General features: G+C 46.8%; 1 protein-coding gene across 1 annotated transcript in view; it reads right to left on the bottom strand.

Annotated features, from left to right (window-relative positions):
* Positions 1–14,771, bottom strand: part of DHRSX (dehydrogenase/reductase X-linked) — a 275,434-nt gene that overhangs the window by 24,392 nt on the left and 236,271 nt on the right. The window contains exon 6 of the mRNA XM_054471345.2: positions 1,237–1,444. Coding sequence (XP_054327320.1) covers positions 1,237–1,444 — 208 coding nt within the window. The remainder of the gene's footprint in view (positions 1–1,236; positions 1,445–14,771) is intronic.

Consider the following 14,771-nt stretch of genomic DNA (forward strand, 5'->3'; position numbering starts at 1 on the left):
TGGCGCACGCCTGTAATCCCAGCTACTCAGGAGGCTGAGGCAGCGGAATCGCTTGAACCCAGGAGGCAGAGGTTGCAGTGAGCTGAGATTGCGCCATTGCACTCCAGCCTGGGCGACAAAAAGTGAAACTCCATCTCAAAACAAACAAACAACAACAACAAAAAACATTATCTGTTTTTGGGCCACTGTACATGTTCAAACCCATTGACTTCCCTTAAAAATCATTTACTATTCCCCTGAATTCACCCCCAATTCCCCACTCCCTTTCCCCTAAGAAGAAGAGGACACAAGCATCTGTACCCCCTTGTGTAATGGGGCAATTCCTCTGACATCCTCCATGGATGAGAATACATTTGCCTGTCATTTCCTGTATTCATCTTTCAATAAGGGAAACTGTATTTTGTGCTTGGATTTTTCAGCAAACCTTCAAATGGCAAAGGGGGATGTTTTTCCCTTGACCCCTACCACAGCATCCCCAAAGGGTCTCCAGTTCCTAAGAAGATTCATTTATGGGCACTACATAACTACACAGCATCACCCACCGAGCTTGCAGACAACCAAGGCTTTGGGGTGAGAATGTACAAATAAATCACCGAATCCAAGCACCCAACACCGCACACGCAGCCTGGAAGTGGTTGTGTCAGAGCTGTGTGAACCAGAGTGACTCCATCTTGAACAGGAGCTGGGTAACATGAGACTGAGACCTACTGGGCTGCATTCCCAGACGGTTAAGGCATGTTAAGTCGCAGGATGAGATAAGAGATTGGTACAAGGTACAGGTCATAAAAACCTTGCTGATACAACAGGTTGCAGTAAAGAAGCCAGCCAGAACCCACAAAAAGCAAAATAGCGACAAGAGTGACCTCCGGTTGTCGTCACGGCTACATTCCCACCAGCTCTATGACAGTTACAAATGCCATGGCAATGTCAGGAAGTTACCCTCTATGGTCTAAAAAGAGGAGGCAGGAATAACCCACCCCTCGTTTAGCATATCATCAAGAAATAACCGTAAAAATGGCCAACCAGCAGCCGTTGGGGATGCTCTGTCTGTGGAGGAGCCATTCATTTATTCTTCTACCTTCTCAATAAACTTGCTTTCTCTTTGCACCACAGACACGTCCTGAATTCTTTCTTGCATGAGATCCAAGAACCCTCCATTGGGGTCTGGATTGGGGACCCCCTTTCCTGTAGCATCTTCAGGTGTAGCCGTGAATCAGAGAAGCAGAAGGGACTTACCTTGAAAAGCAACCAGCCGAGAAGCTTCTTCACCAGACGGGTGCCCCAGAACACATGCTGGTAGAGGTCCGTGTTGACCACACCGGGGTCCACCACGTTAGCAGTCACGTGGCTTCCCTCAGCCGCCAGCAGCCGCTGGAGGTGATAGGTGAACAGGACAAGGGCCAGCTTGCTCTGGGCGTAGGCTGTGTGGGGTGAGTAGCAGGCACTGTGGGGCAAGCAGGAGAAGGTGTAAGAGGCTGACGGCGTTCACGCCTAAGTGCTTCATCCTGGCAGCATCTGTACCTGCGGCCACGGCCACGTCCATAGGCAGCCACCTCCCCTAGGCCCATGTGTGATTATGCCCTCTGTTGGCCAGTTTTCCAACGCGTGTGGACTTTTCTAGTTCACCTTTTTATTACAAACTCATCCCTTAATTATATTGGGGTCAGAGATGTTAAATTATGTTACTAATTCTTTATTTTTTTTTTTTGAGACAGAGTCTCACTGTCGCCCAGGCCGGAGTGCAGTGATGCAATCTCGGCTCACTGCAACCTCCACCTGCCCAGTTCAAGTGATTCTCCTGCCTCAGCCTCCCCAGTAGCTGGGACTACAGGCGCCCGCCATCGCACCCTGCTAATTTTTTGTATTTTCAGTAAAAACGGGAGTTTTACCATGTTGGTCAGGCTGGTCTCGAACTCCTGACCTCAAGTTATCCACCCACTTCAGCCTCCCAAAGTGCTGGGATTACAGGCAGGAGCCACCGTGCTTTTTTTTTTTTTTTTTTTTTTTGAGACAGATTCTCACTCTGTCACCCAGGCTGGAGTGCAGTGTCACAACCTCTGCCTCCCGGGTTCAAGCGAATCTCGTGCCTCAGCCTCCAGAGTATCTGGGATTACAGGCTCCCATCACCACGCCCAGCTAATTTTTTGTATTTTTAGTAGGGACGGTGTTTCACCATGTTGGCCAGGCTGGTCTCGAACTCCTGACCTTGAGTGATCCACCCTCCTTGGCCTCCCAAAGTGCTGGGAGGACAGGCATGAGCCACCATGCCTGGCCACATGTGGTCTTCTTGATGAGTCTCAAATCATGAAAGACAACCACACAAGCAATTTGGCAAACTTACCAAGCTATCATAAATTTTCCTCACATCTACTGCAAGCTCTGTAGTGTGCTCAGCACGTGTTAAACTCTTTGCACCTTGGTTCAAGCAGTTTAGAGAAATGTTTTAGTATCACAGGACATAGTGATAAAAATCGATCTGATAACCGTGGTAAAGTGAGTAACCTGCCTCTCTCTCTCTCTCTGGTAACCTCAATCACCAGAAACACAGAAAACTGGATGTTTATATGTTCTACTTTTTTATGCCTTAGAAACACTTTTTAAAGAGATGTTATTTGCGGTGTTACATAACGTCCCTTGAAGGCGCACAACCACCATAGACTCCTTTTAGAATTTAATGCTAGGAATAGATAATTGGCCTTAGAATCAGCCTTATAGTTCTTTTCAATAAGACAAGGAGAAGTATTTGAGCAGTAATGTTTTTCTTTCCTCTGGGCTCCGAAGATGCCCAGAGGCGATCAATTTGCTACACAATTATCGTAACAACATTTCAGGGTGGCTGAAGGTTCATATCTCTTGCTTCTTTTATATATATATATTTTTTAATTTTATTTTTATTTATTTTTGAGACAGAGTCTTGCTCTGTCACCCCAGCTGGAGTGCAGTGGCGCGATCTCGGCTCACTGCAAGCTCCACCTCCCGGGTTCAAGTCATTTTCCTGCCTCAGCCTCCCAAGTAGCTGGGACTACAGGCGCCCACCACCCGCCTGGCTAATTTTTTGTATTTTTAGTAGAGACGAGGTTTCACCATGTTAGCCAGGATGGTCTCGATCTCCTGACCTCGTGATCAGCCTGCCTCGGCTTCCCAAAGTGCTGGATTACAGGCGTGAGCCACTGCACCTGGACTAATTTTCTGAACTAACCACACGGTATATGTATCCTGATGGAAGCTGTGAAAGGAAAATATCTGAGCACCCCAAAATCACGAAGCTCAAAGGAAAAGTCCAGCTGGAGCCTGCTGAAGGCAAACATGCCTCCCATTCTGTTCAAAGTCACCCCTGTGCTCTCTGAGATAGATGCAGATCTGATCACCTCCTTTGGGAAGGCTCATCAGAAACCCTAAAGAATGCAACCATCTGTGTCTCACCTACCTGTGAGCTGGAAGCCCCCTCCCTGCTTCCAGTTGTCCCTGCCTTTCAAGGACTGTACTTCTTCTTATTATTTTTTTGAGATAGAGTTTTGCTCATGTTGCCCAGGCTGGAGTGCAGTGGCACAATCTCGGCTCACTGCAACCTCCACCTCCTGGGTTCAAGCCATTCTCCTGCCTCAGCCTCCCGAGTAGCTGGGACTACCAGCGCCCGCCACCACGCCCGGCTAATTTTTTGTATTTTTAGTAGAGATGGGGTTTCACCATGTTAGCCAGGCTGATCTCGAACTCCTGGCCTCAGGTGATCCGCCTGCCTCGGCCTCCCAAAGTACAGGCATTTACAGGCGTGAGCCACCGCACCCCCCCCACCATGTAGTTCTTACATATATTGACTGATGTCTCATGTCTCCCTAAAATGTATAAAACCAAGCTGTGGCCAGACACAGTGGCTCACGCCTGTAATCCCAGCACTTTGGGAGGCCAAGGTGGGCGGGTCACAAGGTCTGGAGTTTGAGACCAGGCTGGCCAACATGGTGAAACCCTGTCTCTACTAAAAAAAATTTAAAAATTAGCCAGGCTTGGTGGCAGGTGCCTGTAGTCCCAGCTACTCGGGAGGCTGAGGCAGGAGAATGGCTTGAACCTGGGAAGCGGAGGGTGCAGTGAGCTGAGATTGCACCAATGCACTCCAGCCTGGGCAAGAGAGTGAGACTCCAACTCAAAAAAAAAAAAAAAAAAAAAAACACAAACAAAAAAACCAAGCTGTGACCTGACCACGTTGCACACATGTCATCAGGACTTTCAGAGGCTGTGTCACAGGTGCACGTCCTTAAATTTGGCAAAACAAACTTTCTAAATTAACTGAGACCTGTCTCAAATGTTCAGGGTTCACAAAGCCATCTCAGATATATTTTGAATATGAGCATGATATTTATGCTAAGTAAATACAGATAAGATCAAAAAGCCTAAAAGAATGTTTAACACATTCAAAAGATTAAAAGAAAGACATCGTCATCATATGCGTTTCAGAAGAAGCATCAGTGAAAATCCAGTGCCTCTTACCAACAAAGGCTGTTCCTAAATAAGAATACAATATTGAGGGTCGGGCGCAGTGGCTCATGCCTGTAATCCCAGCACTTTGGGAGGCTGAGGCGGGCGGATCACCAGGTCATGAGTTTGAGACCATCCTGGCTAACATGGTGAAACCCCATCCCTACTAAAAATACAAAAAATTAGCTGGGCGTGCTGGCGGGCGCCTGTAGACCCAACTACTTGGGAGGCTGAGGCAGGAGAATCACTTGAACCCGGGAGGTGGAGGTTGCAGTGACACGAGATCACGCCACTGTACTCCAGCCTGGGCAACAGAGCGAAACTCTATCTCAAATAATAATAATAATAATAATAATAAAAGAATAGAAAATTGAAATAAATGAAGTAAACTTTGACCTAAGGATCTGGAGAAGAAAAATAAGAATGCTTTCCCAAGTAAAACACATAAAAGAAAACCAAAAAGATCAAAGCAAATCAGAAATACAGAAAGAAAACAGTGTAAACATAAATGATACCACTGGGGAAGAGAGCCTGATGTTGGTTTTTGTTGTTGTTGTTTGAGAAGGAGTCTTGCTCTGTCACCCAGGCTGGAGTGCAGTGGCGTCATCTCAGCTCACTGCAACCTCTGCCTCCTGGGTTCAAGTGATTCACCTGCCTCAACCTCCTGAGTAGCTGGGATTACAGGCATACACCACCATGCCCAGATAATTTTTGCATTTTTAGTAGAGATGGGGTTTCATCAGGTTAGCCAGGCTGGTCTCGAACTTCAGACCCCAAGTGATCTACCCGCCTTGGCCTCCCAAAGTGCTGGGATTACAGGCGTGAGCCACCGTACGTGGCCTTGGTGTTGGTTTCTAAACCTCCTCTCCCTGTTATAAAATGTCCAATATACACTATATTTTCCAGATGAAAAGTAGAATATTACAATTACAGAGCAGACCTTGAAACTATAAAAAAAATTAGGGCTGGGCACAGTGGCTCATGCCTCTAATCCCAGCACTTTGGGAGGCCAAGGCAGGCGGATCATGAGGTCAGGAGATCGAGACCATCCTGGCTAACATGGTGAAACCTTGTCTCTACTAAAAATACAAAAACTCACCCAGGTGTGGTGGCGGGCGCCTGTAGTCCCAGCTACTCAGGAGGCTTAGGCAGGAGAATGGCGTGAACCTGGGAGGCAGAGCTTGCAGTGAGCCGAGATCGCGCCACTGCACTCTAGCCTGGGTGATATAGCGAGACTCTGTCTCAAAAAAAAAAAAAAAAAAAATTAGATAACCTCTATATTCATGTATTCATTTTTTCATAAAATAAATGAACGAAACCAATAATGCATGCCTAGTTGGGGCTCAGAGAACAATAACCTAAAATGAAGACCTCAGAAGCAGCATCAGAAGCAAACCTTTCTCGCTGACCTTCTCCCACCCTCCTGTCTCTGAGCCATTTTGCCCCAAGGGCACCACAGAAACTGCAATCCTTCTTCCCCAAGGTGGGTCCCAAAAACCAAAGCACCTTTCCCCCAAGGCCAGCCAGAAACCCTATAAACAGGACTCTAACTTTCCCTACACCCTGAGTATATAAAAACTGGCCATAAAGAAATTTTCTAGCATGGCACAGTGGCTCACGACTATAATCCCGGCACTTTGGGAGGCCAAGGCAGGTGGATCACTTGAGATCAGGAGTTCGAGACCAGCCTGCCCAACACAGCGAAACATCATCTCTAGTGAAAATACAAACATTAGGCCAGGCACGGTGGCTCACGCCTGTAATCCCAGCACTTTGGGAGGCCGAGGTGGGCAGACCACACGGTCAGGAGATCGAGACTATCTTGGCTAATACCGTGAAACCCCGTCTCTACTAAAAATACAAAAAATTAATTGGGCATGGTGGTGGGCGCCTGTAGTCCTAGCTACTTGGGAGGCTGAGGCAGGAGAATGGCGTGAACCCAGGAGGCAGAGCTTGCAGTGAGCAGAGATTGCGCCACCGCACTCCAGCCTGGGTGACAGAGGGAGACTGTCTCAAAAAAAAAAGAAAAAAGAAAATACAAACATTAGCCAAGTGTGGTGGTGGGCACCTGTAGTCCCAGCTACTCGGGAGGCTGAGGCAGGAAAATTGCTTGAACCCAGAAGGTGGAGGCTGCAATGAGCCAAGATCGCGCCATTGCACTCCAGCCAGGGCAACAAGAGCAAGACTCTGTCTCAAAAAAAAAGAAAAAGAAAGAAAAGAAAAAAGAAATTCCTTGACCTGCCTTATTTGAATGTAGGTTCTACAATCCCCTTCCCAGAGAGGGTCCCACCCCACCCCCAGAAGGAAGGTGCGCTGCTCAGAGGCCAAAAAAAATCTAGACAGGCCTATCTGTGTTTCCCCACTCAGACCATCAGCCTTAGATGAGACCCTTTTCCTCCAATCCTATTCCTACACGGATTTTGTTCAGACTTCGTTGAACCTAAGCATAAAAATAGACAGTTTCCCCTGTACCTCTGGGTCTTCCCTCTGAAGGCTGCTGTATGTATCCATCGAGTAAACTTTGTATGCCTTTTCTCCTGTTCATCTGCCTTTGCAAGTTGATTTTTCAGCTTGCAAAATCAGAGGGAATGACCCTCCATCTGTTTTCCTATCACACTGGCAATGTTCCAAGAAGTCATCATTTCCACTGCAAAGAACATGGGGAAAATTGGCCAGACAACCAAAGGAAAGGTGTGCACATACATTTGTACATCTTTTGGGAGGGCAACTTCACAACGTGCAACTCAATCTTTAAAATCATAAATCTTTTTTTTTTTTGAAACAGAGTCTTGCTCTGTCACCCAGGCTAGAGTACAGTGGTATGATCCTGGCTCACTGCAACCACCCTCTCCTGGGTTCACACCATTCTCCTGCCTTAACCTCCTGAGTAGCTGGGACTACAGGCACCCGCCACCACGCCCGGCTAATTTTTTTTTTTTTGTATTTTTAGTAGAGATGGGGTTTCACCGTGTTAGCCAGGATGGTCTCGATCTCCTGACCTCGTGATCTGCCCGCCTCAGCCTCCCAAAGTGCTGGAATGACAGACATGAGCCACCGTGCCCGGTCCTTTTTGTGGTTTTTTTTTGTTTTTTTTTGAGACAGAGTCTCGCTCTGTAGCCCAGGCTGGAGTACAGTGGCGCAATCTTGCCTCACTGCAACCTCCACCTCCCGGGTTCAAGCGATTCTCCTGCCTCAGCCTCCCAAGTAGCTGGGACTACAGGCGCCTACCACCACACCCAGCTAATTTTTGTATTTGCAGTAGAGATGGGGTGTCACTGTATTGGCCAGGCCAGTCTCGAACTCCTGACTTCAAGTGAACCGCCTGCCTTGGCCTCCCAAAGTGCTGGGATTACAAGCGTAAGCCACCTCACCTGGCCTATGAATATCTTTTACTAACATCACTGCTTGAAATTGATCTTAAAAAATTAAACCTTGGGCCGGGCACGGTGGCTCACGTCTGTAATCCCAGGACTTTGGGAGGCCGAGGCTGGCAGATCATGAGGTCAGGAGATCGAGACCATCCTGGCTAACACAGTGAAACCCCATCTCTACTAAAAATACAAAAAATTAGCCAGGAGTGGTGGCGCATGCCTGTAATCCCAGCTACTCGGGAGGCTGAGGCAGGAGAATCGCTTGAACCCAGGAGGTGGAGATTGCAGTGAGCCGAGATCGCGCCACTGGACTGCACTCCAGCCTGGGCAACAGAGTGAGAGTCTGTCTTTAAAAAAAAAAAAAAGTTAAGCATTGATTCAAAAAGTCTTTTCTGGCTGGGTGCAGTGGCTCACATCTGTAATCCCAGCAGCACTTTGGGAGTCGGAGGAGGGCAGATCACCTGATCCTTTCAGGGGTTTGAAAGGGTTCTTAGATCTTGCGAGAAAGAATTCCGAGTGGGCCCATAGAGTAAAGTGAAAGCAAGTTTATTATGAAAGGAGAAGAATAAAGAATGTGTACTCCATAGATGGAGCATCCCGAGAGCTGCTGGTGGCCTATTTTTATGGTTATTTCTCGATGATATGCTAAACGAGGGGTGGATTACTCATGAGTTTTTTGGGACAGGGGTGACCAATTCCCGGAGCTGAAGGTTCATCCCTCTTTCAGACCATGTCATGGCATCTGTAAACCGTCTCTTAGCAGCGAATGCATTAGAATTAGCACATCATGACCAGAGAGGATGACCCGAGGTCACTCTTGTCGCCATGTTGGTTTTGGTGGGATTTGGCTGGCTTTACCACAAGCTGGTTTATCAGCAGGGGCTTTGTGACCTGTGTCTTGTGCTGACCTCCTGTGTCATCCTGTGACTTAGAATGCCTCATCCACCTCCAGGGAAGGCAGCCCAAGCAGGTCTCAGCCTCATGTTACGCAGCCCCTATTCAAGATGGCAGAGTTGCTCTGGTTCTAATGCTTCTGAAAAATTTAGGGGATTGTTTTCTGAGCCCCAACACTGTGATCTTAGCAACGGAGCAATTCTCCCGTCGTCACCTAACCAAAGACAGAGTGGATCACACAGCTTGGAAAGCTCGTACCGGGGAAATCACACCCTGCAGCTGAGATTTTCTGAGATGTCCCTTGCCGTTGTGCAGAAGGCATGTCTGAATGCTTGCATAAGGACAAGTGACTCCCCATTAACCTCTCCAGGGGCTCAGTTCTGCCTCCAGACGCTGTCTCATCATACAGCCACGGGTAGCAGAAAGCCACACGCCAAAATCTGACATTGGGCCTGTAAAAAATAAAAGTTCCTGTTCAAAGACTTCCCTCCCCATCTAATTAGGAATAAATAGTAACTTCTCTGAGAAGCAAACTTTATTCAACGACTTGTGCTAACATTCTTAAATATCTGCTAGCCGTGATAAAGAAATCAATGTACTTTATGCTCTTAGCTCCCAAAATGTAGCCTAAATATCAGCCCTGGCATGCTTATACTGGTCCAAGCAAGCATTACGTCATAGCCTGTTCCTCTTCTTTAAAAGTGCTTTTACCTTTCTCAGCATTCCACAAGTTACTTCCTCCTCCCTTTCTTCTCCTCTGCCTTTGCCTCTTTTAAAAGTTCCAAGTTGCTGGCCAATCGGGACAAATACAGAATGTGAGGTCCCGTTGCAGCCAATGGAAACCGGACACAGCAGTAGGGTGGACGCATCAAGTTGTAAATGACCCTGTCCCCTTTGTTCGCTGTACTCTCACGGCAAACCTGCTGGAGAGTGTACCCTTTCTGCAGAAAGTAAAAAAATGGCCTTGCTGAGGAAATTAATGTTCAAGTGCTATTTCTTTATGGCACTGGGGAACAAGCATTTCAAATAGACCTGAGGTCTACCCAATTTCTGCTGGAAAATAAACCTCAGGTCTGCTGCCTTAGAAATAAATAAGGGCAGGACACAAAGGGTGACAAGGGGATCCTTAGCCATGGAGACTTTGCCAAATAATAAACAATCAAAACATAACTTTTTGGGGGTTGGGGTGGGGTAGGAGGGGATTGGAAAGGCTGACTACATAATAAAGAGACTGAAAGAATTGGCTGGGCATGGTGGCTCATGCCTGTAATCCCAGCACTTTGGGATGCTGAGGTGGGTGGATCACATGAGGCCAGGAGTTCAAGACCAGCCTGGCCAACACGGTGAAACCCTGTCTCTACTAAAAATACAAAAATTAGCAGGGTGTGGTGGCGGGTGCCTATAATCCCAGCTACTCGGGAGGCTGAGGCAGGAGAATCCTTGAACCCGGGAGGTGGAGGTTGCAGTGAGCTGATATCACGCCATTGCACTCCAGCCTGGGTGACAAGAGCAAAACTCTGTCTCAAAAATAAATAAATAAATAAAAAGAAATTTAAGAGACTGGAAGAATTAAGACAGGGAAATTGAGTAGTTCAGGGCTCAAGTCCCATCTCCGATCCAAGATAAACTGTAAACCCCCAATTACTGTCAAGATATCTTTTTAAGGCAAACTTCTCCAATCTCCTCACCCCAGGGGAAGAGAAGAGTCCAGGAAACAGATAGTTATTAAGTGCAGAGAGGCAAAGACTGGCTTTCCTGCTGGCACGAGCGTCTTTTAAATATCAGCTACAAGCATTCGGTTCTGAATCTCCAGCATTTGATTGATGGGTAAGAGGAATGGTTACTTGAAACAGCAGAAAACGCATCATCCAAAGGCAGATTTTTCCAGAGTAAATGGAGGGGTTGGTTCTGTAATTATGGTTTTACACAGTAGCGTGGAGAAGAGAGAACTAAGATTGTTTAAAAATACGGTGTGGGGGCAGGGGAAAAGCCAATACATTTCTCTACAAGAGGTGAAAAAATAAATCCAAGAGGGGCACGTAGTTTCAGGAGAGATTCCCTGGGGTGGGGGTTAGGGATGAAGAAATATCCACACTAGAAATGGGAAAGAATGAAAGCAAATAAGTAGGAGGACATGCCCATTAAGGTCTGTAAATGAAACCCTAAGGACTCTGACAAAAGTCGTTGGTATTAGGCCGGGAGTGGTGGCTGACGCATGTAATCTGAGCACTTAGGGACACTAAGGCAGGCAGGTCGCTTGAGCCCAGGAGTTCAAGACCAGCCTGGGGAGTATAGTAAGACCTTATCTCTACAAAAAATACAAAAAGTACCTGGGTGTGGTAAAGCACACCTGTAGTCCCAGCTAGTTGTGAGGCTGAGGTGGGAGAAGATCATTTGAGCCTGGGAGGCGGACATGGCCTTGAGCCACTGCACTCCAGTCTGGGTGAGACAGGGAGACTGTCAAAAAACAAAACGAAACAAAAATCATTCAGTGAGCTTTCCTGTTGAATAAGAAACTGAACAAAAGCCACCTGCTGCTAAATCTGGACCTTATAAAAGGGTATTTGAGTTCTCCATTTTTTGCTGATTATATAAAGCATTACTCTCTTCTTGTTATTAAAAATCGTGACGACTGAACATACTTTTGAGTGTTTATAAGACCAGGCGCGATAGCTGACGCCTGTAATCCCAGCACTTTGGGAGGCCGAGGCGGGCGGATCACGAGGTCAGAGTATTGAGACCATCCTCGCTAACACGGTGAAACCCCATCTCTACTAAAAATACAAAAAAATTAGCCAGGCGTGGTGGCGGGCGCCTGTAGTTGCAGCTACTCGGGAGGTTGAGGCAGAAGAATGGTGTGAACCCGGGAGGTGGAGCTTGCAGTGAGCCGAGATCACACCACTGCACTCCAGCCTAGGCAACAAAGCAAGACTCTGTCTCAAAAAAAAAAAAAAAAAAAGAAAGGAGCCCTTTATAAGTTATCGTGATGGATACTGTAGGATGTAAACGTGTCATATCTTGGTGTCCCAACAGCCAGTCTCCGTAGGCGGTGTCCTTTTATATGGATCAACAGGCAGTTTTTGCATTGATTATTTATCCACTTTGAGAAGTACTTGTGTAGAAGCAAAGACAATTGAGTTTTTATGTTAACTTCCTATGAATCCGTTGCATTGCAACGTATTTCCATTGCAGGACATTGATGCATAATCAAATTGCCAATGCAATTACGGAAAGTCAATCGACTGCTCATAACCTAGTTGACTGGAGCTATTTTTCCAGTGATCATTAAACCTGATGACAATCACTGTTTTAATGAGCAAGTATGGGTGGCATCCAATACATTTATAAGTATTATAACAATCCTTCATGTCTAAATTGAATTTTCCCTTTGGCAGTACAAACAACTCCATTACATTCTTTCTAGGATATCTACGTTTCATATTCTTGATAACTATTATCTACATTTAATATTCTTGATAACGATCCGCCCACCAGGAACTCAGAAAATACTGTGAATAAAGAGAGGTCTTTTTTTTTTTTTTTTTTTGAGACAGTGTCTCGCTCTGTTGCTAGGGTGGAGTGCAGCGGTGCAATCTCAGCTCACTGCAACCTCTGCCTCCCAGGTTCAAGTGATTCTCCTGTCTTAGCCTTCCAAGTAGCTGGGACTACAGGTGCCCGCCACCGCACCCAGCTAATTTTTGTATTTTTAGTACAGATGGGGTTTCACCACGTTGGCCAGGATGGTCTTGATCTCCTGACCTTGTGATCCGCCCCCCTAGGCCTCCCATAGTGTTGGGATTACAAGTGTGAGCCACTGTGCCTGCCCTTTTTTTTTTTTTTTTTTTTAGAGGGAGTCTTGCTCTGTTGCCCAGGCTGGGCTGGAGTACAGTGCTATGATCTTGGCTTGCTGCAACTTCCACCTCCCGGGTTCAAGTGGTTCTCCTGCCTCAGCCTCCCGAGTAGCTGGGACTACAGCCACCCGTTACCACGCCCAGGTAATTTTTGTATTTTTAGTAGAGACGGGGTTTTACCACATTGGCCTGGATGGTCTCGATCTCAAAGAGAGGTCTTTGACTTTTTCCACTAAGAGAAAACAACCAAAACAACCCAGGACATTGAAGGTATCTTGTGAATTCCAGCTGCATCCAAACACCCTGATACTTTTGCTCATAGACACAAAGTGAGTGTGTCAGCTGTCCGACGTATCTCAGAACACAGGGGGAACATGTGAAACCTTGAGTGAAATCCAAATCGAGATGGGATACCACACTCAAAACACATGTGACACAACTTACAGTCTATACAGGATGATTTCACAGGATGTGAATACGTGGTTAGGAATAAAATAATGAAGAAGTCACCCAAAGTTACGTAAGTTGAGAAACTCAAACCAAGACAGCCATGTTCACGGTGAGGCATGCCCATGCCTATAACACCTCCATGACTGAGGAATATCAGAGGGAAATAAAGAATTTCTTAAATAGGTAAAGAATCTATCATGGCCAGGCACGGTGGGTCACGCCTGTAATCCCAGCACATTGGGAAGTCAAAGTGGGCAGATCATTTGAGGTTAGGAGTTCGAGACTAGCCTGACCAACATGGTGAAAACCCAGCTCTACCAAAAAATACAAAAATTAGGCAGGTGTGGTGGCGGTGCCTGTAGTCCCAGCTACTTGGGAGGCTGAGACAGGAGACTCACTTGAACCCAGGAGGCAGAGGCTGTAGTGAGCTGAGATTGCGCCACTGCACTCCAGCCTGGATGCCTGGGTGACAAGAGCGAAACTCTGTCTCAAATAAAGTAAAATAAAATAAAACAAAACGAATTTAAAGGTCTCACAGGAAAGAAATCTTAAAGAATAGAAAATAATTTTGGAAGGTATGTGTCCCTCTTTTTTTTTTTTTTTTTTGTCTCCAGGCTGGGGTGCAGTGGCGCGATCTCGGCTCATTGCAACCTCCACCTTCCCGGTTCAAGCAATTCTCCTGCCTCAGCCTCCCCAGTAGCTGGGACTACAGGGACATGCCACCACACCTGGCTAATTTTTTATATTTTAGTAGAGACGGGGTTTCACCATGTTGGCCAGGATGGTCTTGATCTCCTGACCTCGCTATCCACCCCTCTCAGCCTCCCGAAGTGCTGGGATTACAGACATAAGCCACTGTGCCTGCCCTTTTTTTCTTTTTTTGAGAGGGAGTCTTGCTCTGGAGTGCAGGCTGGGCTGGGCTGGAGTGCAGCAGCATGATCTTGGCCCACTGCAACCTCCCCCTCCCAGGTTCAAGCAATTCTCCTGCTTCAGCCTCCTAAGTAGCTGAGATTACAGGCACATGCCACCATGCCTGGCTAACTTTTGTATTTTTAGTAGAGACGGGGTTTTGCCATGTTGACCAGGCTGGTCTCGAACTCCTGACCTCAGGTGATCCACCCGCCTCGGCCTCCCAAAGTGCTTTCCATTGAAATTTATTTCACCATGGGGATGATTCGGTATAGCCAAGTTGAGGAGACAGGTTCTCTCATGTGTAAAAAGTCTTGGATTTTCCAAGCCAGTAAATCAATCTTGGCAATTAACACTAATTACTGGCAATGATTATATCAGGCAAAAGCCAAGAACCACATCTTTCATACAAAAAAAAAGCAGTATATTTTAAATTCAAGTGGTTCTCATATTTTAGCATGCCTCAGAATTCTCCAAAGACCTTCTCCTTGCCAACCCCTGCTCTCCAAACTTCAGGTTAAGCAGATCTGGAGGATGGTCTGAGAATGGGAGCAACTTCATTTCTTTTTTTTCTTTTTTGAGACAGAATCTTGCTTTGTAGCCCAGGCTGGAGTGCAGTGGCGCAATCTAGGCTCACTGCAACCTCCGCCTTTCAAGTCCCAGTTGAAGCAATTCTCCTGCCTCAGCCTCCTGAGTAGCTGGGATTACAGGTGTGCGCCACCACGCCCAGCTAATTTTTGTATTTTTAGTAGAGATGGGGTTTCTCCATGTTGGCCAGGCTGGTCTTGAACTCCTGACCTTGTGATCCACCCGCCTTGGCCTCCCG

The sequence above is a fragment of the Pongo pygmaeus genome, chromosome X (assembly GCF_028885625.2).
Source record: "Pongo pygmaeus isolate AG05252 chromosome X, NHGRI_mPonPyg2-v2.0_pri, whole genome shotgun sequence".
Lineage (NCBI taxonomy): Eukaryota > Metazoa > Chordata > Mammalia > Primates > Hominidae > Pongo > Pongo pygmaeus.